The sequence below is a fragment of the Rhincodon typus genome, chromosome 28, assembly GCF_021869965.1.
Source record: "Rhincodon typus isolate 14 chromosome 28, sRhiTyp1.1, whole genome shotgun sequence".
Classification (NCBI taxonomy): Eukaryota; Metazoa; Chordata; class Chondrichthyes; order Orectolobiformes; family Rhincodontidae; genus Rhincodon; species Rhincodon typus.
The window spans coordinates 1,202,791-1,227,921 of record NC_063359.1 but is presented as its reverse complement, the minus strand read 5'-3'; the positions used below and the strand labels follow the sequence as shown (position 1 = coordinate 1,227,921).

The window sequence follows — 25,131 nt, the reverse complement described above, 5'->3', positions numbered from 1 at the left end:
TCTGATGAAGGGTCTAGGCCCGAAACGTCAGCCTTCCTGCTCCTATGATGCTGCTTGGCCTGCTGTGTTCATCCAGCTCTACACCTTGTTATCTCAGATTTCCCAGCATCTGCAGTTCCTACTATCTCTGTTTTAAGAATTAATTGGATCATATTTAACCACATATTGCAAATATTTAAGTTGGTTATTACAAGTCAATAGACTACTTTATTGTATTTTATCTTCATTTCCTTTGCTAAATAAACCTTCATTTTATTGTTTAAAAACAAATCTGCAACATTGTGACATTAAGTTTCAGTGAGATACCACCTTGTCAAAACTAAAACAAGATAGAATTTAATCCATCAAGCCACATTTCAGACTGGGATCTGACTTGTTCAATAATAAGATCAGTTGGGATCATAACAAATGACACAGGCATGCAATGCATGATGTGAAATGGTACCTTTCTTCAGAACTTTAAATAATGAAATTAATGAATGGTTTTATCCTCACTTGACAGTAAGATACCATTACCAACCTCCTAACGTCAGTAGGATAACCATTCCTCATGCAACACAAGGGACAATCTTTCCCCCAGCCAACCCTTCCTGACAAGTTGCATGATGATCATACTGAAACATACATGTGTGTGAGAGGGAGTGAGAGGATGTGCGTGGGAGAGGGGGCATGTGTGAGAGAGAGAGAGAGAGAGAACATGAGAGACAATGGAAAAGAGAATGAGAAAATGAGTATTTGAGTGAGTGTGCGTGCATATGTGTGCACAACTGTGTGTGAGAATGAGTGCGCAAGAGAATTCATACGCACAACAGCGTGTGCATGCAAGTGACCATGCAAGTGTGCAAGAGTGAGAGAAATCATGCGTGCATGTGTGTGTCTTGGCCCCAATTCTTAAGCAGAAAAGCCAGAAAGATTTTAAATTATTTATTAGGACAAAATATGTAGGATATTGTCATCTGAAACTTATCATGGAAACATTAAAAAAAAGCACAACAGGCTCCTTCATTCGACTTTGCCAAATACTCGAATACAAACAGTGGAATGATAACATGACCCCAGCGTTGTAAAGCAGTTTTCACTCAATGTAGAATAATAGGTCTGTTTTTTCCCCATGCTTGTTGAGAGAGGGAATACAAAGGCAGAAGCTATTATTAGCACCGGATCAGAATGGTCCGAGTCCCAAGGCAGTGATATAGGGCAGTGTTTATCAGAACTCCAGAACACTATATATCAGTACCATCAACGATACATGAAACTGCTCTCATTCAATATTAAAGAGGAGTCACAGTTTAACTGTCAACTTAAAGTCAAACCTGCCAGTGATCAAATCCATCAGAGATAGTAGGAACTGCAGATGCTGGAAAATCTGAGATAACAAGGTGTAGAGCTGGATGAACACAGCAGGCCAAGCAGCATCATAGGAGCAGGAAGGCTGATGTTTCGGGCCTAGACCCTTCATCTTTTCTGACATGTTAACCCCAGCAGTGCTGATCCTAATGGTATTTGTAGAGAGAACATGGCTGACTGACAGTCAAAGACTGCAGGGCTGTTATTGGAGAATTTATCATTGACATTGCAAGAACCAGGTTGTCAGGCCATTATCACAATGGCCAATGGCCAATCAACAATCACAATTGTTGATTGAATCAGCAATAGAGGTCAGGGGCCAGGCAATGCCAGACAATGGGAAGATAATGGCCAATGCATTCACTATCTCTAATACCACCTCCTTTAACATTCTGATATAGACCATCAGGTGCTGCAGTTTTTTTTTAATATCAACTTTCAGTGTCATTATTTCTCCAGTACAATCTTCTAATACTGACTTCCTTCAACTTCTCGTTCCCAGCCACTTGGATTTTTAGTTCTGAGAGATTTTATGCATCTTCCCTCAAGAAAAGAGTCACAAAGTAATAATTTCTCCATTCTCCATAATAAATTTTGACTGTGCTTGTAATGGACACATTAATTACAGCCAAATGGTGCCTCTACAATCTTTTGTTTATTTGGGCCAGATTGCATTGATGTCCTATTCTCCCTTTATCAGTTTCTTGGTCCTCATTTGCTGTATTCTAAAAAACACCCAATCTTCAGATTTACTGCTATTTCTGGCCACTTTATAAGCCCTCTCTTCTAATCTTGTATAATCCTCAACTTCCTTTGTCAGTCACTAACTTTCTTTGCGATCTTGCACCTGGAAGGAATGTATAGTTGCTGTAGGTCATGTCATAGTTCTTCAAAGATTGTCCACTTCTCATTATTATGGAATATGGCTGGGGGGGTGGTGGTGGTATAATTCAATCTCCAGGAGCCCTGACAGAGTGTAAATAAGGAGGTGTCATCAGGCACCTATTGTACTGGGGACATTTCATTGCTGCACTTGATCAGGATAGCCAATATCCTGCTCTGAGAGCTGCTGGTTAATCAGCACCTGGCAGTTCTTATACCAATTATGCCAACAGGAGCAGTTGCTGGTCCTGGTAGGGCACTCGGGCCTTCTCCAGGGCTCTCCTTCATACCTCTGTAGTAACGCTAAGCAACGGCAGGATCATGGGGGAGAAGGTCAGTCACAATGAAGAGAATTAGGTTGAAACTTACAGAATACTGAGAATCCTAGATAAAGTGGATGCAAAGAAGATATTTCCACTAATAGGAGAGACTAGGACCCAAGAGCATAGCCTCAGAGTGAAGGGATGACCTTTTGGAACTCAGATGAGGAGGAATTTCTTAAGCCAGAGGTTGGTAAATCTGTGGAACTCAATGTCACAGAGGGCTGAGAGCACAAGTCATTGAGTGTATTTAAGACAGAGATAGATAGGTTCTTGATTAGCAAGGGTATCAATGGATACAGGGAAACGGCAGGAGAATGCGTTCGAGAAACGTCAGCCATGATCAAATGGTGGAGCAGACTCCATGTGTTGAATGGCATAACTTTACTCCTCTATCTTATGGTCACTGAAGAGGGAATGGGAGTTGATCTCTTCAGCAGGCCCTGTTGCTCTCTGTCCTTCCCAGTGCTGGAACCCTCAATTAGACCTTGGACAAAAAGAAAAAGAAAGCATACATAAGGTCTAGGAGGATGGTAACTGACAGAGCCCTTAATGTAGATAAGGGAAGTAGGAAAGAACGTAAACAAGGAATTAGAAGGGCTAAAAGGGGCCATGAAAAGTCGTTAGCAAAGAGCATTAAGGAGAATCCCAAGGCTTTTTACACATATATAAAATGCAAGAGGGTAACCAGGGAAAGGGTTGAGCCATTCAAGAACAAAGGAGGGAATCTACGTGTGGAGCCAGAAGAGGTAGGTTAGGTCTTAAACAAATACTTGTTGATATTCAAGAAAGTGGAGGAATTGGTGGAAATGATCTTAGAGGACAGAGTGTCGAATTTCTAAGCCAAGTTGCTATAAAAATGAAGAGGTGATGTGCATCTTAAAAAAGTATTAAGGTAGCTAAGTCCCCCAGTCCTGATGGGATCTATCCCAGAATACAGAGGGAGGCAAGAGAACAAATTGCTGGAGCACTGACAGACTTCTTTGTATCCTCTTTAGTCACAGATGAACTCCCAGAGGAGCAGAGAACAGCCAAAATTGTCTCATTGTTTAAAAAGGGTAACAAGGATAATCCTGGAAATTGCAGGCCTGTGAGCTTCGCGTCAGTGGTAAGGAAATTATTGGAAAAGATTCTCATGGACAAGATCTACATGCATTTAGAAGCAAATGGACATATTAGTGATAGACAGCATGGTTTTGTGCAGGGGAGATCGTGCGTCCCTAACTTGCCAAGTTTTTTGAGGGGGTGATGAAGATGATTGATGAGGGAAAAGCAGCTTACGTTGTCTACATGGACTTGGCGACAAAAAAGACTGCAGATGCTGGAAGCTAGGGTCTACAGGTAAGAGGCTGGAAAAGCACAGCAGGTCAGGCAGCATCCAAGGAGGAGGCAAGTTGACGTTTTGGGCCAAAACCCTCCTCTGTCAGCACTGAGCGGATGGGAGGGAGAAGGGGTGGGAGGGGAATCCCAGAAATGACTGTGGGGGGGGGGTTGGGGGATGGGTAGGAGAGATGATGATAGGTGGATGCAGGTAGGGGGTTATTGTGATTGGTCCGTGGGAAGGGTAAAGCGGAGAGCTGACTGGGAAGATGGACAGGTTAGGTCAGGTCAGCAGGGAGAGGGCTGGACATAGGATAAGGCTTACGGGTGGGGGGATTTTGAAGCTGGTGAAGTCAATGTTAAGGCCATTGGGCTGTAAGCTTCCAAGGTGAAATACCAGGTGTTGGTCCTCCAGTTTATGCTTGGCCTCACTCTGACAGTGGAGGTGGCCAACGGTGGACATATCATCAGGGGAGTGGGAAGAGGAATTAAAATAGATGGCAACCTAAAGGTCACGTTACTTGATGCGTGCAGAGCACAGATGCCCTGCAAACTGGTCCCCAAGTCTGCATTTGGTCTCCCCAATATAGAGGAGACCACATCGGGAGCAACAGATGCAATAAATCAGGTTGGATGAGGTGCAGGTGAATCTCTGCTGGGTCTGGAAGGATTGTTTGGGGCCTTGGACAGAGGGGAGGAGTGGGGGCAGATGTTGCACCTCTTGCAGCGGTCGTGGGGGGGGAGCAGTTTAAAAAAGATGTGCGACGCACATTTTTCACACAAAGGGTGGCGAGTGCCTGAAACGCACTGCCAGAGGTGATAGTGCAGGCACAATAGCAGCATTCAAGAAGCACCTGGACGAATACATGAATAGGAAGGGAATAGAAGGATAGGGATCTTTTTAGTATGGAAGGGCAAAATGTGTCAGTGCAGACTTAGGGAGCCAACAGGCCTGTTCCTGCAGTACTGTTTTTGTTCAAGCAGTGGGCGCCTTTGAACAAGAGAATCCTCTGGAAGATTGCTGGCAAACCCAATAGACCATACTCCCAAGCCACAGAGCCACCACCCACTACTGAATTAACATAAGCAGCAACAGGGAATGGTCCTTAAGTGGGCATTAATCACCCACTTAGAGGCCTCAACAGCATCAGGGCTGGGAAGACTGCCTACAAGTCTTCCTGGGACTCGACAAATCAGCAGTTGACAGGATCTTCATCCTGCACCCTTCGATACCAAACAGCATGACCAACATCCCTCCACCCCCAACGAATGTGCCTCCAAGATTGGCACTAAATTCATCCCTTTGTAGCTCAGTGTTGTGGAGCAAGGAATAGATTATCCATGTTGTTACCTAGCATGGTGATGAAACATCTGAACAAAAATAAGCCAGCTCACCGAGCAAGTCAACAACCTCACCCACAACCCGAGCTACAAATCTTTGCTAAAACCTTAAATAGACTATCCAATGTTTGAGTCACTGCATATCCGATCTGTAACAGGAACTGCACCACCTGTGAAATATTTATCTGCCTACACGGAAGTGGCCAGTATCAAATCCTGCATGTGCAGCTCTTTATTTCGTTATCAACGGAACCTGATTTTCTCCAGACCTCATCAATAAAATATCACTGTTTTAAAAATCAGATCCGACTGGAAACAGGGCAAATATTAGGCTCTTCACATTACAATTGTTCTCTGACAAACCACTTGAAGATTCTCCAAGTACAAGGTGTTATTGTGGGTTTTGGGTCCTATCTACCCCTGTCTTTTATGAGATACATGGAACATCCTTGTTCCAGTCTTACTCAGACCCTGACCCTCAATACTTGTGCTGGTACAATGATGAATATTGACATACTAGTCTGCTCAACCTGAATCAGAATATTTCATTAACTGGCTTGCAATTAGCTCACCTACACCTGGTCCATCTCCCACTCTTTCCTTCCTTGACTTCTCCGGTTAGGATATTGACTAAGCCACTGACTCCCACAGTTACTTCGACTACACCGCCCCATACCCTGCTTCCTGCAAGGATTTTATTCCACTCTCCTAGTTTCACTGTCCCGGACCCAGCTGCTCTGGTAGTGCAACCTTCCATACCAGTGTTTCTGACATATCTTCCTTTCATATCAACTGAAGACTACCTCCTGCACTCAATTATGGATGACAGGGTCCGTAACTACAAATAACCTATTTCTTACTCTTCCACTCTCATTCATTCCCCTCCTCCTCAGAATTAAGATAGGGTTGTCCTTTTCTTCATCCTACCAGTCTCCATCCTCTGCCATTTCCAACTCCAGTGATGCCACTATCAAACACACCGTCCTCTTCTCTTTCAGCCATCTAAGTGACCATTCCTGTTGTGATATCCTGGCTCATTCTTTTGAGGTGAAGTGAAAGCTTAATTGTACTTCTTTCAGTTGAGTCTCCACACTCACAGCTCACAATGTAATCTCCTCTTTGCTGGGGAGTCCTAACACAGATTGGGAGACTGCTTTGTGAGACACCTTCCTTTGTCTTGACCTTCCTGTGGTTTGCCATTTAACTGTCCACTGCTCTGATGTTGACATATTTGAGCATCTGTTCCGATTCTGAGGACATCTTTCAATTAGGCACTTCCAGCCTTTTAGACTTCACATGAAGCTGCCTTCATTTTATGTCCTTTTTTTAATGAATGTTTTGGCTTTTTGTTTTTGCTGTCTGTAAGCAGCACATTTGCTCTAAACTCATTGCTTCTCTCTTGCCCTGTCCTCATTCCCTTTGACTGACAGAATTAGTCTGACAGGACCAATCTCTCCAGCTTCCACCCTATCTCACCCTTCCTTTATCCTCAGTCCACCTCACCCAATCTCAAATCTTTTACACCTCTAAGTTTGCCCAGTTCCCATCTAACCATCAGTCTGAAACACTAACTTACTCCACAGATGCTGCTGAGTTTTTCAGCATTTTCTGTTTTTATTTCAGATCTCCATCTCCAGCATCCAGTTTTCTGCTCATTGATTCCCAAGATAAACGTTTCTGATAAAACTAATCATCCTACTACTTACTCAGGGTTTGAAATCAAAACTTTACTTTGAAACGGGTAGAACTGCATAAAATCTAAGAGGTTTATTACTTGATTTTAACTTGGTTCAAACTCAAAAGACTGAAATAGACACAGCCAACAATGGACATGGCTGCAAAAATGTAAAAGGGCCTGATGAGGTCAAAGAAGATTCGCAAACCTTGGCTTTCTCTCCATAAGCAGAAGCAAACAAGCAACTAGCAAAACTTATACTAGATTATCATATGGCAACACTTTACTTCCGTCCAAGGTAGGAGCAAATTACTGCAGATGCTGGAATCTGTACTGAAGATAACAAATGCTGGAGATCACATTGGGTCAGACAGCATCCATAGAGAGAGAGCTAACCTGACCTACTGTGATCTGCAGCATTAGTTTGTTCCTTTTAAATCTGGGTAGAATTGTCTATGGCCCAGATTCTATTGCGAGAAATGACACAAACTACTGATACATATTACCACGATTCCGATAAAACTGATAGCAACTTCTGGAGGACATTTAGATGAAGTTAACAGAAAATATCCAGAAGGTGGGCTGTAGTCTCCTCAGATAATCCATTAGCAATCACTGAACTGACCAGAACCTGCCCCTTCAAAACTGTTAGTCACATTGTAAAGACAATGAAACAGTCAGACTTGCTGAAAGGATGGGAGGGGATGTGACTGGGATATTAACAGCATACTTAATTCATAATTATTGTTAAAAAGCATCAGTCTAATTTTATTATTTATATAATGCCCAATTTCTCCATTATAATTTAAAAAATGAAATGTCTGCAGTATCAGCTTCTACCTCAATCTTATATTTATATCCCAATAACTTACATCACTCTCGTAAAATTGTAATTAAAAGTGAAGGACAATCTGTGCTTCCTGCTTTGCTATCTGTGTAAATAATTAAATGGAATGGCTGCTTACCCTGCTTGATGACACTACTGCTGCTTGACTCCTGTACATAGCAACAGATTCAAACTGACATCAGGAAAGGAGAAATCCATGATGGAGACACTGATAAATTTTTGTCGGTAGCCTTCTTCCAGGTTAGTGGCAAGTGCTATCATCTTGCTTAATGGTAGGGCCCTGGACAGTGTTGTGCAACAGAGAAGTCTAGGGGCTCGGGTACATAATTCTTTGAAATTTGAGTCACAGGTAGACAGGGTGGTTAAGAAGGTATTTAGCATGCTTCCCTTCATTGCTCAGACCTTTGAGTATAAGGGTTGAGACATCATGTTGAAATTGTACAGGACATTGGAGAGGTCTCGTCTGGAATACTGTGTGCAGTTCTGATCGCCCTGCTATTGCAAGGATATTATTAAACTGGAGGGGGTTCAGAAAAGATTTACCAGAACGTTGCCAGGAGTAGAGGGTTTGAGTTATAAGGGGAGGCTGGATAGGCTGGGACTTTTTTCACTGCAGCGTAGGAAGTTGAAGGGTGACCTTTTACAGGTTTATAAAATCATGATGGACATAGATAAGGTGAATAGCAAAGGTCTTTTTTTCTAGAGTGGGGGAGTTCAAAACTAGAGGGCATAATTTTAGGGTAAAAAGAGAAAGTTTTATAAAGGATATGACAGGCAACTTTTTTGTACCCATTGTGGTTAGTGTGTGGTATGAACTGCGAGAAGAAATCGTGGATGTAGGTACAGTTAAAACATTTAAAAGACATTTGGATAAGTACATGATTTGGAAAGGTTTGGAGGGATAATGGACCAAACAGAGGCAAGTGGGACTAGTTTGGTTTGGGAACATGGTCGGCATGGACTAGTTGGTCTGAAGGGTCTGTTTCCATGCTGTATGATTCTGCAGCAAAATCAGGGCCTAAAGTCTGAGAATGAGCCGAACTTTCAAAAAAGATTACTTAATATTTCTAGTGGAATTTGGATATTCTACATGTCTATTTTACTTTTCCTCCATTCTCCAAATTCTTGCCATTCTTTCTTATGGTCTGTAACTCATGCTAATTCCACAAACCAGTATCTCATCTATTATCTATTCACATTACTTAAATTATGAATATCACAGATGGAGCATCACTCTGTAGAGTACAAACAAATATGCGCGCGCACACTGCACATGTTCATACACTTTCACACCTTCCCACACATATGCACACACCTTCACACACTGACTCACACACTGCAGACATGCCTACACACCTTCACACCCATCCACTCAATCAGACAGACACTCTGAGAAGATCATTGTTGATCTTCTGTTCTTCTCTTCTGACATGCTCAACTAGTGGGCACAGGTTTAAGGTGAGAGGGAAAAGATGAGGAGTAAGTTTTTCCACAGAGGGTGGTGCTTGTATGTAATGAGCTGCCAGAGGAAGTGGTGGAGGCATTTTATTACAACATTCAGAAGGTATCTGGATGGGTATATGAACAGGAAGGGTTTAGAGGGATATGGCCAAATGCTGGCAAATAGGACGAGGTCAGATTGGGATGTCTGCCTGGTGCAGATAAGTTGGACTGAAGGGTCTGTTTCTGTATTGTATGTCTCTATGACTGTACAACTATTTTACACTACAGCCTCTCATGACACCCAGAAAGCAAGCTGGATCTTGCCTATTTTGCAAGACCACACTTTCTAATGCACTGTCTATGTTTCACCAGCTGTGCACAATGGAGATATGTTACTGAGTCAACAGATTGCAGAGTCAACAGATTGCAAAGTCATAGAGTAACACAGCATGGAAACAGGCCCAAACTGGTCCATATTGACCATGGTGCCGACTCAGCTAGTTCCATTTACCCACATTTGGTCCATATCGCTCTTAACCCTTCCCATCCATTTACCTATCCAAATGTTTTTTTAAATGTTGCTATTGTACCTGCCTCAACCACTTTCTCTGGCAGCTCATTCCATATATGCACCACTGTCTACGTGAAGAAGTTGCCCCTCAGGTCCTTCTTAAATCTTTTCCCCTCACCGAACCTATGCCCTCTTGTTTACAATTCCCCAACTCTGGGAAAAAGACTATATGCATTCATCTTACTTATTCTCCTCATGATCTTATACACCTCAACAAGGTCACCCTCATCCTCCTATGTTCCAAGGAATAAAGTCCTATCCTGGCCAATCGCTCCCAATAACTCAGGCCTACCAGTCCTGGCAAAATCCTTATAAATCTTCTTTGCACATTTTCCAGTTTAACTATGTCTTTCCTATAATAGGGTGACCAAAACTGTACATAATACCCCAACTGCGGCCTCACCAAAGACTTACACAACTGTAACATAACATCCCAACTCCTATACTCAATGCCTTGACCGATGAAGGCCAGCATGCTAAATGCCTTCTTCACCAGCCTGTCCACCTATGATGCCGCGTCCGATGAACTATGTACTTGTACTCCTCGGTCTCTCTGTTCCACAACACTCCTCAGGGCCTTTCCATTTACTATACAAGACCTACCTTGGTTTGACTTTCCAAAGTACAACACCTCACACTTATCTGTATTGAATTGCATTTGCCAATCCTCAGCCCACTTCCCCATCTGATCAAGATCGCTCTGTAATTTTTGATAACCTTCTTCGCTATCAACGATACCTCCTAATTTTGTATCTTCCACAAATTTACTAAGCATGCCTTGTACATTCACATCCAGATCATTTATCTAAATAACAAATAACAAAGGTCCCAGCACCGATCCCTGTGGCACACCACTAGTCACAGGCCTCCAGTCCGAGAAACAACCTTCAACTATCACTCCGCTTCCTACCATCGAACCAGTTTTGAATCCAATTAGCTAGATCTCCCTGGATCCCATGCAACCTAACTTTCATGATTTGCCTGCCTTGTGGGACCTTGTCAAAGACCTTACTAAAGTCCACAGAAACAACATTCACTGCCCTACCCTCATCTAACCTCTTCAAAAAACTCCAAAAGATTTGTCAGACTTGACTTCCTACGCACAAATCCACGCTGACTATCCCTAATTGGATCTTGACAATCCAAATGCTGGCTGATCCTGTCCCTCAGTATCCTCTCTTGTCAGTCTTACTGGCTTGTAGTTCCCTGACTTGCCTTTGCTACCTTTCTTAAACTATGGAACATTAGCCATCCTCCAGTCTTCTGGAACTTCACTAGTGGCTAAAGATGAAGCAAAAATCTCAAGGGCCTCTGCAATTTCTTTCCGAGCCTCCCACAACCTCCAAGGATGGACTTCATAGAATGCCTAGTGTGGAAACAGGCCCTTTGGCCCAACAAGTCCAAACCAACCCTCAGAGGATCCCACCCAGACCCATCCCCTTATTACCCACCTAAACTACACATCCCTGAACACTACGGGCAATTTGGCATGGCCAATCCACCTAGCCTGCACATCTTTGGACTGAGAGGGGAAACCGGAGCACCCGGAGGGAACTCATGCAGACACGGGGAGAGTTTGCAAACTCCACACAGACAGTCGCCCGAGGGTAGAATCGAACCCTGGTCCCTGGCGCTGTGAAGCAGCAGTGCTAACCACTGAGCCACCGTGCTGCCCTTGATCAGGCCCCGGGGATTTATTCACCTTAATGTGATCTAAGGCCGCAAACACCACCTCTCTAGTAATTTGTATGCCCACTTGTTTCCTTTATTTCCTTAGCATCCATTATTCTCTCCTCAGTAAACGAGGAGAAATATTCATTAAAAATCTCCCCCATCTCTTGTGGCTCCACACATAGACAGCCATGCTGATCTCTGAGCGGATCTCCATACTGTCCCTGGACTCTTGATATAACACTTTTAAAAACCACCCATTTGCCAGTCATTCCTTTTCCTTCAAACAGACTCACCCAATTGACCGCAGCTAGATCCTGCTTAATGGCTCCAAAATTGGCCCTGCTCCAGTTTAGCACCTTAACATGTGGACCTGTTCTACCTTTTTCCATAACTATGTTAAAACTATGAGAATTATAGTCACTGGTATGTCAAAGTACTTGGGACTTTAGCTCATTTCATGATGAGTTTTAGTAATTGAAAAAAGTATGCACCTATAGATGATGTGACATACCAGCCCCAACACTACAGCTGTAATGAAGAAATCAAAACATGATCCAAGCTACTCACCTGCAATTGGAGAAATGGAATATTGAAAAACTTGTGCAAATACTTCAGGCCAAAGCCATTCCGCATTGATGATTCTGCGTAACGAATATAGGATGATCTGGGTGACCTAACAGTCAAAGAAAAGGCAAAAGGGTGAATTCAGAATTCAGCAAAGGAGGACTAAAAGGATAATTGATAATAGGGAGAGAGAGAAAATAAACTGGGAGGACAAACTAACGAGGAACATAATAACTCACACTAAATATGCAAAAAGGAAGAGAGAGGTCAAAGTGAACATAGGCCCCTTAGCAAATGAATCCGTGGAAATGGTTATGAGGAAAAAAGAAACGGCACAGGAGTAAACAGATGTTTTGTAACAGACTTTATGGTGGAAGATACTTCAAATTTCCCATTAAAGAATAGGGGAAAGGAATTAAGAACCATCTCATCACGAAAGTAGTAGCGTTGGATAAACTAATGGGACAAAAATCAGATAAGGCCCCAGCCCAGAATCATAGGATCCTAAAAGAAGTAGTTACAGAGACAGTGGGTACATTGGTTATAATTTTTCAAAAATCACTGGATTCTGGAGAAGTAACAGAGGATTAGAGATGTGACAATGGGACACATCTATTCAAAAAGGAAGGGAAGCAAAAAGTGGTTAATTATTGGCTGATTAGACTAGCATCTAATTTTAGAAAACTGTTGGAATCAATTATTAAGGAAGCAATAGCAGAATATTTGAAAATCAATCTAATTGAGCAGAGTCAGCACAGCTTCATGAAAGGGAAATTGTATCTGGCTGATTTATAAGAATTTTTCGAGGAAGTCTGAACCAGAGTGGATAGAGGGGAACCAGTAGATGGCTGCATTTGGAATTCACAAAAAGTTAAGTCATAAGATAAGAGACCACCAAGATGGAGGTAGTATATTTGTATAGATAGAGAATTGGCCAATGGCAGGAAACAGAGTGGAGATAAGGAGTTCATTTTCAGATTGGCAAACTGTAATCAGTAGGGTCTCACAGGGATCAGTGGTGGGACCACAACTGTTAACAATATATATTAATAATTTGGAGGAAGGAAGATAATTACTGTAGCCAAATTTGCAGGTGAATCTAAAATAGGTGGAAAGGTAGGTTATAAGAGGAATACAAACAGCTTACAGAGAGGTAGTAATAGGTTAAGAGGGCAAAAAGTTGGCAAATGAAGTATAATATGGGAAAATGAGAAGTTGCTCATTTTGGAAGGAAGAGCAAAAGAACAGACTTATTTAAATGGAGAAAAACTGCAGAATGCTGCAAAATGACGGGACTTGATGGTACTTGAACATGAAACATAGAAAGCTAGCACACAGGTGTAGCAGGTAATCAGGAAGGCTAATGGAATGTTGACCCTTATTTCAGCAGGGTTGGAGTATACGAGTAAGGAAGTCTTATTTCAACTGTACAAGGTACTGGTGAGACCACATCTGGAGGACTGTGAGCAGTTTTTGTCCCCTTAAGGAATGGTACCATTTCCCTGGAGGCGGTTCAGAGAAGATTCACAGGACGATCCCCAGTATGGAGGCATTGTCTTATGAGCAAAGGCTAAATAGGTTCCAGCACGAAGTTAAAAATCACAGCCAATTTAAATTTCTCAGGGCAATGCCTTGACCAGAGTCAACCTGCCTTGTTTAAATTTGGCAATCAATCATCTAACTGGTGCATTCTTCATGGTAATGTCTCTATCGGTCAAAGTTCGCTTGCCAGCCAATCCGCACACACTTTTCGTACAACATAAATGTTGTTACCCTCTGGAACTGGTATTCTTGAGAGACGTCCGGATGAAGCCAAGATAAAAAACTTCATCAAAATATGTATTATTTTCAAAATAAAATGATTGAATAAAAACGGAAAGAACTGCGGATGCTGTAAATCAGGAACAAAAACAGAAGTTGCTGGAAATACTCAGCAGGTCTGGTAGCATCTGTGAAGGAAAAAAAATCAGAGTTAATATTTTGGGTCCGGTGACCTTTGGGTTCTGAGGAAGGGTCACCGGACCCGAAATGTTAACTGATTTTTTCTTCACGGATGCTGCCAGACCTGCTGAGCATTTCCAGCATTTTCTGTTTTTGTGTGTAAAATGATTGAATGTTTGACTGCCTGGATAGATGTGCAAACTGGAATCCCCAGGAACTGTTATTAGGACCACTACTTTTCTTGCCGTTTATGAAATATCAGGGGTTGGGTATGGTTATGACCACGCCCCCCCACCCCCCACCCCCAACAACAACCTCATCTTGTCCCTAGCTCTCTTGTTGACAATCTTGAAATTGTTACTGACATGTCAACTAGTGGAACAAGAACATCCTTTACCCTGTCAAAATTTTGAACACCTCAATAAGGTCACCTCTGCCCAAAGTAGAATAAGCACAATTGCTCTAAATCTTTCCTATTATCTAAAACTCCCCCACTTAATCCCACTCATCCCAAAATGAGAAAATTCTTTGTACAGTACCCAACAGTAACCCTGTATAGTATTCACACTAGAATCCCTTTCGCTTAATACCTCAATAGGTTTAAGGGAACTCTGACATTAACTCCAAGACTTGAACCTTTGATAGCTTATCCCGAGACATAACACACACTGGTTTATAACAAAATCAGCTTCAAGTCCTCTGCAGAGTTTTATCCTAAGCAGGGTATAAAGCACACAAGTTATAGATAGTCAATGTGGCGTTTTGTAAATTCTTACTTTAAAAACAAAAACAGTCGAACTCCAAACCAAAACACAAACAGATTCTAAAGAAGGCCTCACATCTAACATGTATTATTTGACCTAAAATGTCACCTCTTCTTTACAGTGATAAAACATTTAGTTCTCTCGGGCAGTGACTTGAAAGAAATTCGGGTATTTACACGTACATATTAATCAATTAAAACCTTCTTACTGATTAAAGATTTAACAGCATCTTAAGTTGGTTTAATACATCCTCATCAGTGATGTGACCCTTTGATCTTTTACTTATAAATTCAGTGTTCTGTGTGCTTCTTTCTCACTTCACCTGAAGAAGGGGCTACGCTCCAAAAGCTTGTGCTTTCAAACAAATCTGTTGAACTATAACCTAGTATCGTGAGATTTCTGACTTGTCCTTCCCAGTCCAACACCGGCACTTCCACATCAGGGTTTTAGTCCCAGACCGGAAGTGTTTAGATATTATGAACTCCATAATTTAGGTAATCTACTTTCATTGTATTCTCCCCTGCATCGCCAGGCAAGGACTTCACAGAGCTGCCCAAAATGAAGTAAAACTTTAATAAAACTCTCTAAGCTTCAAAAAAAATTCCCAGTCCAGACATTTCTAACAGAAACCTGAGAACTACTGTCGACCTTGAGAGCTCCTACAATCCTAAAGGAAACAAAAACCATTCAGCTGCCAAAGTATCCCTCAGAAATGGGTTAAAAAACACCGTGGCTACATAAGTACTTACAAGCTAGTTAACTACAGACATACAGAAAACTAACTCAAAAATCAAAAGCCAACTTTAAAATAAATGATTTAAAAACATATAAATCAGACAGTTTATATCATAGAATAGGCAACGCACTTTTGAAATTTACAAACGGTACAAAATGTAATAGGAATAGAATGGTTTGGAGACTCCAGACGTACTTGGAAAGACAAAATGGACAGGGATGGCAGGTGCTATTTAAAATCTGCTTTGTGCAATGGTGGTCTTTAGGGGCGGCACGGTGGCTTACCGGTTAGCACGGCTGCCTCACAGCGTCAGGGACCCGGGTTCGATTCCACCCTCGGTGCAGTTTGCACATTCTCCCCGTCTCTGCGTGGGTTTCGTCCGGGTGCTCCGGTTTCCTCCCACAGTCCAAAGATGTGCAGGCTAGGTGGATTGGCCATGCTAAATTGCCCATAGTGTTTAGGGATGTTTAGGTTGGGGGGATGGGTCTGGGTGGGATGTTCTAAGGGTTGGTGTGGACTTGTTGGGCCGAAGAGCCTGTTTCCACACTGTAGGGATTCCAAGAACACTGAGCACAGTTTTGAGCACCACACTTCAGAAAAGGATATCAAGGCCTTGGAGAGGGTGCACACCAAGTTTACCAGGAAGTTTGGTTTTATAGGAAGATTGAAGAAGTATGCTTCTTAGATCAGATTAAAGGGAGATACACAAGAGTCATTCCAAATTGATGGGTTTTGGGAAATCAAATAAGAGAATGAGAAATGACTTTATCACAGTTATACAGAACAGATATGGCATACATCGAGAAACTGAAGAAGTCAGATTCCAAAGTAACACAAAAAAACTAGATACGTACTGACGAGGACTCATTGGGAGGACGCAAAAAATACAGCGAACCTAACTCATGTAGCAGATCCAAAGGTAAGAAAGACAAAATGGTTTGGACGTATGCTCCGAGATTCTGTAATTCTACACAATGAGACGTTTAAGTCATGACATGATAAATCTAACTTTAGAAATCTCTCACCACTCTGAAATCTTTCACCTAATTTGTGGATCTGTTGAGGGCCAATCAAGAAAGATTGATTACTCTGCTTACCAATAACACTAATATTGTTGCATCATGAGACCACCCAGATGGTAAAAGGAGATCTAGGTGGATCTTGCCCTGGGATCCAATGCCATCACCAATAAGCTTCATGCACAAAGTACTCTACACATTTACTCTGAGTTACTGTCACCAGATCAGAAATACTGGCTTTGTTCTTCAAATAAATCAAAGTTAAAGTGGGGAAGAATTTACAACGAGCAAAGGTGGACAGTCAGAACACTCAGTGGAGGAGGATGAAACAGAATTCAGCCAAAACAGGAAAACCAGCAATGAGTGACAAATCAGGGACTCTTCAAATGACCTTCAAAAACACTAGATGCCCGATCCAGCAGTGAGCACCATGACCTGTAGGCAAATCACTCTGCTACAAAGATGTTCTAGTCTAAAAGTAACATTTATGGCTATAAACATTGAACTGGACATTCATCCAAAGGTTAACATAGCAATGGCCTCAGTGCAGATGTTGTGGTTATGGAAGTAAGATTGCTAATGAGATTAATCCAATATTTAAATAGTTCTCAAAAACAGATGGTGACAGAAGCACTCCTGAGAATTCAAACGGTTTACAATACGTCATAAAATATGCAGGAGCATTACACCTGCTCTACAGCCAGTCTAACAGATCACCATATCCAAAGACAAACAGCAGAATACAACCCCTATTCTGGGAAACTGTTCATCAGCCTGGGAATGTAATGAATGTAAATACTTTCTTTGTGAAGTAGAAGGTGACAGCAGGGGTTAGCTAGTTGCATGCAGTTGCTAGGGCAAAAAAAGAGACTAGGTAAAAATATACTGACTGAAAACAGACAAATCATAATTCCCACAACCTAATTTATTAACTGGCAACTCCCAGCAGCATCTGCTGGATAGTTCTGCTTTTTTGCATTTTCAGATACCAGCTGTGGAGTTACAATCAAGGGGGCAGCTGAATGAAGTTTCTGAAAAGAGCTCTCTAAACAGCAATGGTCATTGATGTACTGGCTCTCAGCATACTGCTATCAATGTGGAGAAGGGGACAAAGAGGAGATGGTGCTCTAATGTCTACAGCTAAAAGCCAACCTTTCATTACTTTGCACCATGGTATATATCCAGTGTTTAAAGCTGGTAATAAATATGGAATATTAATTTAACCATTTGAGACCTTGTGGAGATTCAATCATCTGAAAAGGAGTGGCAGTGGGAGTTAACATATTGTTAGCTCAAAGGATAGACTTTATTTTGGACAACATAATCTTACGACATCCCAAAGTGCTTTAGGGCAATGAAAACAACTTCTGAACTTTAGTAAAAACCGGAAGAACTGTGGATGCTGGAAATCAGAAACAAAACAGAAATTGCTGGAAAAGTGCAGCAGGTCTGGCAGCATCTTTGGAGAGAAATCAGAGTTAACGTTTTGCGTCCAGCGATTCTGAGGAAGGGTCACTGGACCCAAAACGTTAACTCTGATTTCTTTCCACAGATGCTGTCAGGCCTGCTGTGCTTTTCCAGCAATTTCTGTTTTGTTTCTGAAATTCTGTCACTGTTGCAAATGCACAGCCAGTTTACACACAAAAGGATCTCACAAACAGAAACGTGATAGTGACTAGAGAATCCTTTTTAATGATGTTGGTTGGAGGTTAATAGTAGGATGGAACACCCAGAGGTGTTCCCTATTGTAAAATAATGTAGGGTTTCTCAGGCCACAGTTAACTCCCCATTCCTCTTCCCGTAGAGATTTCCAAGGGGACTGTCACATCAGTTGAGTTACTTAACATTCAGCAAATAACTGAAGGCAAGCAGAATGATCCAAATGTGCAGCTCCTTAAAGTGCTGTTGTGTAAAGTGGTGTAAAATGATCCAGCAATTCCCACATACCACCTTCTCCCAACTCTTGCAAGCTCCTATCCCATCTCAACCTCCCTTTCCTTGAATGTGTTGGCTCTCAAATCTATGTTTGCCAATCCCAGACCTTTGAGTTTGAATCAGGTTTCTGCCTCAGTACCACAATGATTCAGTCAAAAATGACATCCTTAATGATGACAAAGGTAAAAATTTCCTTCCTTGTCCACTTTGACCTGTCTGCAGCTTCTGACATGGTGAACGCACCCTCTGCAGACCCTCCCCAGTATTGTCCAGCTGGCTGGGGCGACCCTCATCTGGTTCTAATTGTCACTTCCGATTGAAGCCAGAGGATCTACTGCGCTGGCCTCTTCCTGCACCCACATTGTTAACTCTGGTGTCACTGAAGAATCTATCCAGAGCTCACTTCTACACCTCATCTATGTGCTCTTCAGCGTCTTAATGCAAAAACCAAGCATTAGATTTAACATGTACACCGATGAAACCCAGTTCCGTGCGCACCCCCCCCGCTTCCATTGTCTCTACTGTTTGTCAGACTGCTTGTTAAATAACACTGCTTGAACACAAATTTCTTCCAACTAAACACAGGAGGTGTCTGATTTACGAATGCTCCTACCTATGACTATGAACCCATACAGGGGTGTCTTTTTAAAGAAACCAACACATGAACATTTCCTGTACTTGCGAATGTTTACTTTACATCATCCTGCATTGTGTCCCAGCTTGCGTACAAACTGACTTGTGAACGGAACCCATTCACAACCTGGGGACTGCCTGTAGTGGGAAGAACAAAGTGATCGACTTCATGTGCCATCATGAACCTTGGTCCTTAACCGCCAGTTCTATCCCTCTCCCTTACAATAACCTGGAATTGAACCAGACAGTTAGCATCGCAGTTGTATGTAACCTGTGATGAGCTTCTGATTTCATGTTGCTGCCATCACTAAGGCCACCTACCTTTAACTCCATAATTTCATACATCACCTCTTCAGTCTCAGCTCATCTGCTGAACCCCTTGGTTTTATTACTTCTAGATTTGCTTATTCCAATGATTCTGTGGCAGGGCTCCCAGGTTGCAACCTCTGCAAGACATTTTTTTTCCAACTCTCATCACATTCTACCTCCCACCACTCCTGTGCCCACTGATCTACAGCAGCTTCCATTTGAGCAAGGTCACAATTTTCAAGTTCTCTTCATTTTCAAACGCTTCCAAGTTTCAGCCACTCCCTATCTCAGCAATCTCCTTAATCCACTCAACAGTCTAACATATGCAGTGGGAAGATCAAAGCAACCTTTGGGGGCCAGTGGTTAGCACTGCTGCCTCACAGCACCAGGGAGCTGGGTTCAATTCCACCCTTGGGCAACTGTCTGTGTGGAGTTTGCACATTCTCCCTGTGTCTGTGTGGGTTTCTTCTGGGTACCCTGGTTTTCTTCCACAGTCCAAAGATGTGCAGAGTAGGTGGATTGGCCATGCTAAATTGCCCAGGGATATTTAGGTTAGGTGGGTTAGACATGGGAAAATGTAGGGATAGGGAATTGGATCTGGGTGGTATGCTCTTCGGAGGGGTGGTGTAGACTTGTTGGGCCGAATGGCCTGTTTCCACACTGTAGGGATTCTATGATTCTATATTTGCACTGTTCAAATTCTAGTCCATCTTTGACTTTATTTGCTCCTTTATCAAAGTAATTTTCATACAGCATCTCTGGGAATTGCGTGCACAGTCCTCTTCATCTGCCTTCAGCAAACTGTTGAGTGTTGTGACCCTCTGCTGATGACACAATCCCATGGAAATCACAACAGGAAGTGAGAAGAAGGGAGTGCAATCAGACACTCAAGAATCCCAACATAATGTAAGAACAGGGTTCTCTTGTTCTGGCCAATTAATAACCCTCAACCAACATCATTAAAATAGAGGCCGAGGAGTGAGGACTGTGCCCTTATTTAGCTACTGCAGTACAGGCCAGCCAAAATAATGGTACTTAGTCTCAGAAGTGTGGAGTAAACAGTTAACTACATTCCTACAAGTGGCAGGTCAGCTCCATTGGGAAAGACTAAGGAGGGTGTGTCAGGAAGTTCAGGATAACTCAGGGCACCACCAGTTCATTGATATTAGATGTTTGGTAGAAAATACGTAATTTTGCCAGTGAAACGTATTTACGAGCAGATTCAGAAGAAGAAATTTAAACTACCATGGCATGGTCTGTTGTTGAGGCAGTCCGAATCAGAGCATTTTGAAAGTGTTTCAATGCTGTATCATTGAAAGTGAAGAATTGGAACTCCATGTGTAGGAGATAAAATGTTCATGTGATTTGGTGACCTATAGAATCAGTGTCTGGGTGGATTGTTGATAAATCAGTGGGATCGGCCTCGATTGCATCTGTTATTTGATGTACTCTATGGGGTGTTTGAGCGCAGCTTGTCTATTCACTAATACCGCTTCATGTTAACTCTGAATGTTAGAACATAAATTGTATAAATACACCGCAGATTACAAAGTTAGAAAAGTAAAACAAAGTTTATTTTGTTTGTTCACAGCTGTGGAATCTTGTGATTTTATTCTGTAGTATCTGGGATTCCAAGTTTGCCCACCTTAATCAAAAAAAACTTAACATTACATTTGCCAGACTCATCTGGGATTGTATCATCCGTCAAACACTATGGAAAGATAATTCTGTGTATGTGCAAAATGAACAAACATCTCCACCTTTCTCCTCATGAATTCCCTCTGCCCTACACTGGCTTTCCACCTTTCAGCCATCATGTGGGCCACTACATTCAATTCCAAGCACAAATATCTTTACCTCAGGTCTCTTACATGGGGACCTTGTCAAATGCTTCTTGAAAAACCATTTCAACACTTCGCTTCACAATACAAAATAAAACAGATGTGAAAAACAAGTAGATCTTAGAGATCTGCTTGTTTTAATTTTAGTCCAATCTGAATAATTTATTGTCACACTGTTCTAACAAAAAAGACAATTTTCACAATTAAGATGACATGGAAATTTGGATCTATGTGATAAAAGTGTATAATATTATGAAAGGTGAGACGTGGTAGACTGAGCATGGCAGAGGCAGACTGATTCCAAGATTTCAGTGTTCTAGAATGAGAGGCTAAAAAGATTAAATGCATGTGCTGCAGAATAGAAAGCATACAGTCAGACAGTGAGAAATTTGGGTCTGATCATAGTGTCTTAAAAGGTAAATAACAGCAATTGTAAGTGTATAAGATGGAAGACATTTAAGAGCCATTTAATTCTTAAAAATTATAGATTTCTAATAAGAAAGAAAGATGCTGTAATGATGTACTGTCCATGGCTAAGTAGGAAAGCTAAGGATGATAGCAAATTGAAAGAAAAGATACACAATTCTACAAAGTTTAGTGGCAGCCCAGAAGGTTGGGAATTTTAGTTTAATAAACCACCAATGGGTGGCTAAAATATAAGAAAGAGAATTAGAGCATGAGCGGAAACTAGTAAGAAATATTAAATTAGACAGTGAAAATTGGACAAGTATATAAAAAAGGGACAGAACAGATAAAGGCAAGTACTGAATCTTTTGAAGATAAGGTTGTGGAATTAATAATGGAAAACAAGTTAATGGCAGAGTCTTTGAATAAGCATTTCCTGTCTGTCTTCAAAGGAGAAGACAAAAAGCATCTCAATAATAGAACAGAAACAACAGGCAAAATGAGGAACTTAGAACAATCACCATCACTGGGAAAAATGTACTAGGAAAACTACAGCAGATCAGTCAGCATCCAAGGGGCAGGGAAGTCAACATTTCGTGTCAGAACCCTTCTTCAGGACTAGGGAGGGGAAGGGAAGCTAAGCCCAGAAATAAATAGGGAGAGGTGGGGGAAATAGGTGGCTGCAGGTGGGGCGTTATTGTGGTTGGTCAGATGGAAGGGTGGAGCAGATGGTTGAGTGGAAGATGGACAGGTTGTGGGTGGAAAGATTTTGAAGCTGGTGATGCAAGTAGAGGGTTATTGTGGTTGGTCAGTGGAAAGGGTGGAATGAATAGGTGAGTCAGAAGATGGACAGGTGGGGGCACGAGAGATTTTAAAGCTGGTGAAGTCAACATTGAGGCCACTGGGGCTGTAAGCTCCCAAGGCGAAATGAGTTGTTGTTCCTCCAGTTTGCCTGTGGCCTCATTTTGACAGTGGAGGCAGTCAAGGACGGACATGTCACCAGGGGATGGGAGGGCCATCTCCTCTGCCCTGAAACTCTTCAACTACACCCTTCAAACTCCCCTGGTGACATGTCCATCCTTGGCCTCCTCCAATGTCAGTGAGGTCAAACGCAAATTCCCACTCACCTATCAGCTCCACCCTTCCCATTGACCAAACACAATAACCCCCGACCTGCATCCATCTATCTCCATCTCACCTACCCTCCTGCCAGCCCCACTCCCTCCTATTTATTTCTGGGCTTCCCTCCCCCTCCCCAATCCTGATGAAGGGTTCTGACTGAAATGTTAACTTCTCTGCTCCTCGGATGCTGTCTGACCTTCTGTGCTTTACCAGCTCCACATCTTTTGACTCTTGCTTCCAACATCTGCAGTTCTTTCAGTCTACGAGGAAAACTAAGGCTAAAAGGCTGACAACTCCCTGGGATTCACAGCATAGCATCCTAGAAGAAGTAGATACAGAGATAGTGAATGGTTATAATCTTCCAAAATTCCCTAGAAAGATTCTAGTGGAGTGGAAAACTGCAAACATAACACCTTAGCTCAAGAAAGAACTAAACCATAGTCAGTCTAACATCTGTGATTGTGAAAATTCAAGGATCACTCATTGAGGTAGTAGCAGGACATTTATAAAAATCATATTACAATCAGGCAGAAACAACATCACTTTCTGAGAGGGAAGTAAATTTAACAAACTTATTCAAGTTCTTTGAGGATGTAACAAACACGGTGAATAAAGGGGAACCAGTGGATGCAATGCATTTAGATTTTAAAAAGACATTCAATAAAGTGTCACATCAAAGGTTACTGCGCAAGGGTGTATGGTGTTGGGCCAATACATTAGCATGGTTAGAGGACTGGTCATCTAATGGAAAACAGCACCGAGATAAAAGGCTTACTTACAGGCTGGCAAAATATAACTAGTAGAGACAGGGATTAGTGTTGGCACCTCAATTATTTACAATCTAAATCAACGCATTGGACGAAGGGACAACGGCCTACTAGTCAAGTGCACTGATTCTACATAGGTAGGAAAGCAAGCTGTGAAGAGTTTGGGATGACGTTCACAAAGGTTAAGTTAGCAGACAAAAGTGGCAGAGAGTATAATTTGGCAAAATGTGGGCTTGCTTACCAACTTTGGCAGGAATAGCAGAAAATCAGGATGTTATTTAAATAGAGAGACTGCAGACTGCTGCAGTAGAGAATGACCTTGTACGTAAATCACAAAACGTCAGCGCATAGGTACAATAAGTAATTAGGAAGGCAAACAAAATATTGCCCTCTATTACAAGGGGAGATTGAGTATAAAACAGGGAATTCTTATTACAACAGTTAAGGGCATTGGTGAAAGTGCACTTGGAGTTTTCGCCTCCACGCTTAAGGACATATACACTGACACACAGCAGTTCAAGAATGCTCACTAAGTTGATTCCTGCGATAAAAGGATTATATCGAGATAAAGTTGAGCTTATGCTCATTGTAGTTTAGAAGAATGAGAGGTTCTGAGTGGGTTTGGCAAGATGGATACTAAGGCAATACTTGCATTTGAGAGAAAATCTAGAACTAGGGAACTCTGTCGTCTATGGCAAGACGTAAATGACATTACAGGATACAAAATGGAACAGTGTAAGATAGCAGGCAATGCTAAGGGCCATAATAAACTACAGAAGGTGGTCTGCACAGCCCAGGCCATCACAGAAGCCAACCTTCCATCCATGGACTCTATTTACACGGCTCGCTGCCGCAGAAACGTGGCCAACATCATCAAAGACTCATCACACCCTCATAATGATCTCCTACTACCTCTTCCATCAGGCAGAAGATACAGAAACCTGAACACACACACACACACACACACACAGATTCAGGAACAGCTTCTTTCCGGTCGTTATCAGGCTGTTGAATGGACTCTAGCCTCAAATAATGTAACCTATATGCCTCTAAGTCTCTTTGATCAGTACATCCTTTGCTTGCTGTGATCTGCCTGGACCACTTGTAAACAAATCTTTTCACTGTATTTCAGTAAATGCGACAATAAATCAATTTTAAAACTAATGGGTCTTCCATTTAGGATTGGAAAGAGGAGGTATTTCTTTTCTAATGAGGGTGGCTACAATTTGGAGTTCTTCTCCACAGACAGCAATAGAGGATGTGCCATTGAATATATTCAAGGGAGAGCTCGACCCCCAGATTTTTGATCAACATGGAAGTCAAGGCTTATGGGGCTTTGGGGTTCAGACAGGAGTGGAGAGGTCACAATCAGATCAAAAACGACTTTATCGAATAGTAGAGCAGGCTGAATGAGCTGAATTGGCAACTCATGCTCCTATATGGTATGTATGTATATATTTTATAATATACACAAAAAACTTTTTGTAACTGGCACCTACAAGACCAGGACTGGTTGATCAAATATTCTGGTTGACCAAGAGACCCATATAATCAGTGTAAAAACACACTAAATAATAGTAATGCATGGGGCATACGCATCACTCCTGCACTTTAATTACCGCATAAATAACTTAAATAATAATGCAACTTTGCCTCAAATAAAACTTACCAGCAG

General features: G+C 42.0%; 1 protein-coding gene across 3 annotated transcripts in view; it reads right to left on the bottom strand.

Annotated features, from left to right (window-relative positions):
• Positions 1 to 25,131, bottom strand: part of LOC109920828 (rab-like protein 6) — a 124,666-nt gene that overhangs the window by 36,460 nt on the left and 63,075 nt on the right. For all 3 annotated transcript variants that reach the window (XM_048613577.1, XM_048613575.1, XM_048613576.1), the window contains one exon: positions 11,988 to 12,093. In XM_048613577.1, the coding sequence (XP_048469534.1) occupies positions 11,988 to 12,093 (106 nt within the window). The remainder of the gene's footprint in view (positions 1 to 11,987; positions 12,094 to 25,131) is intronic.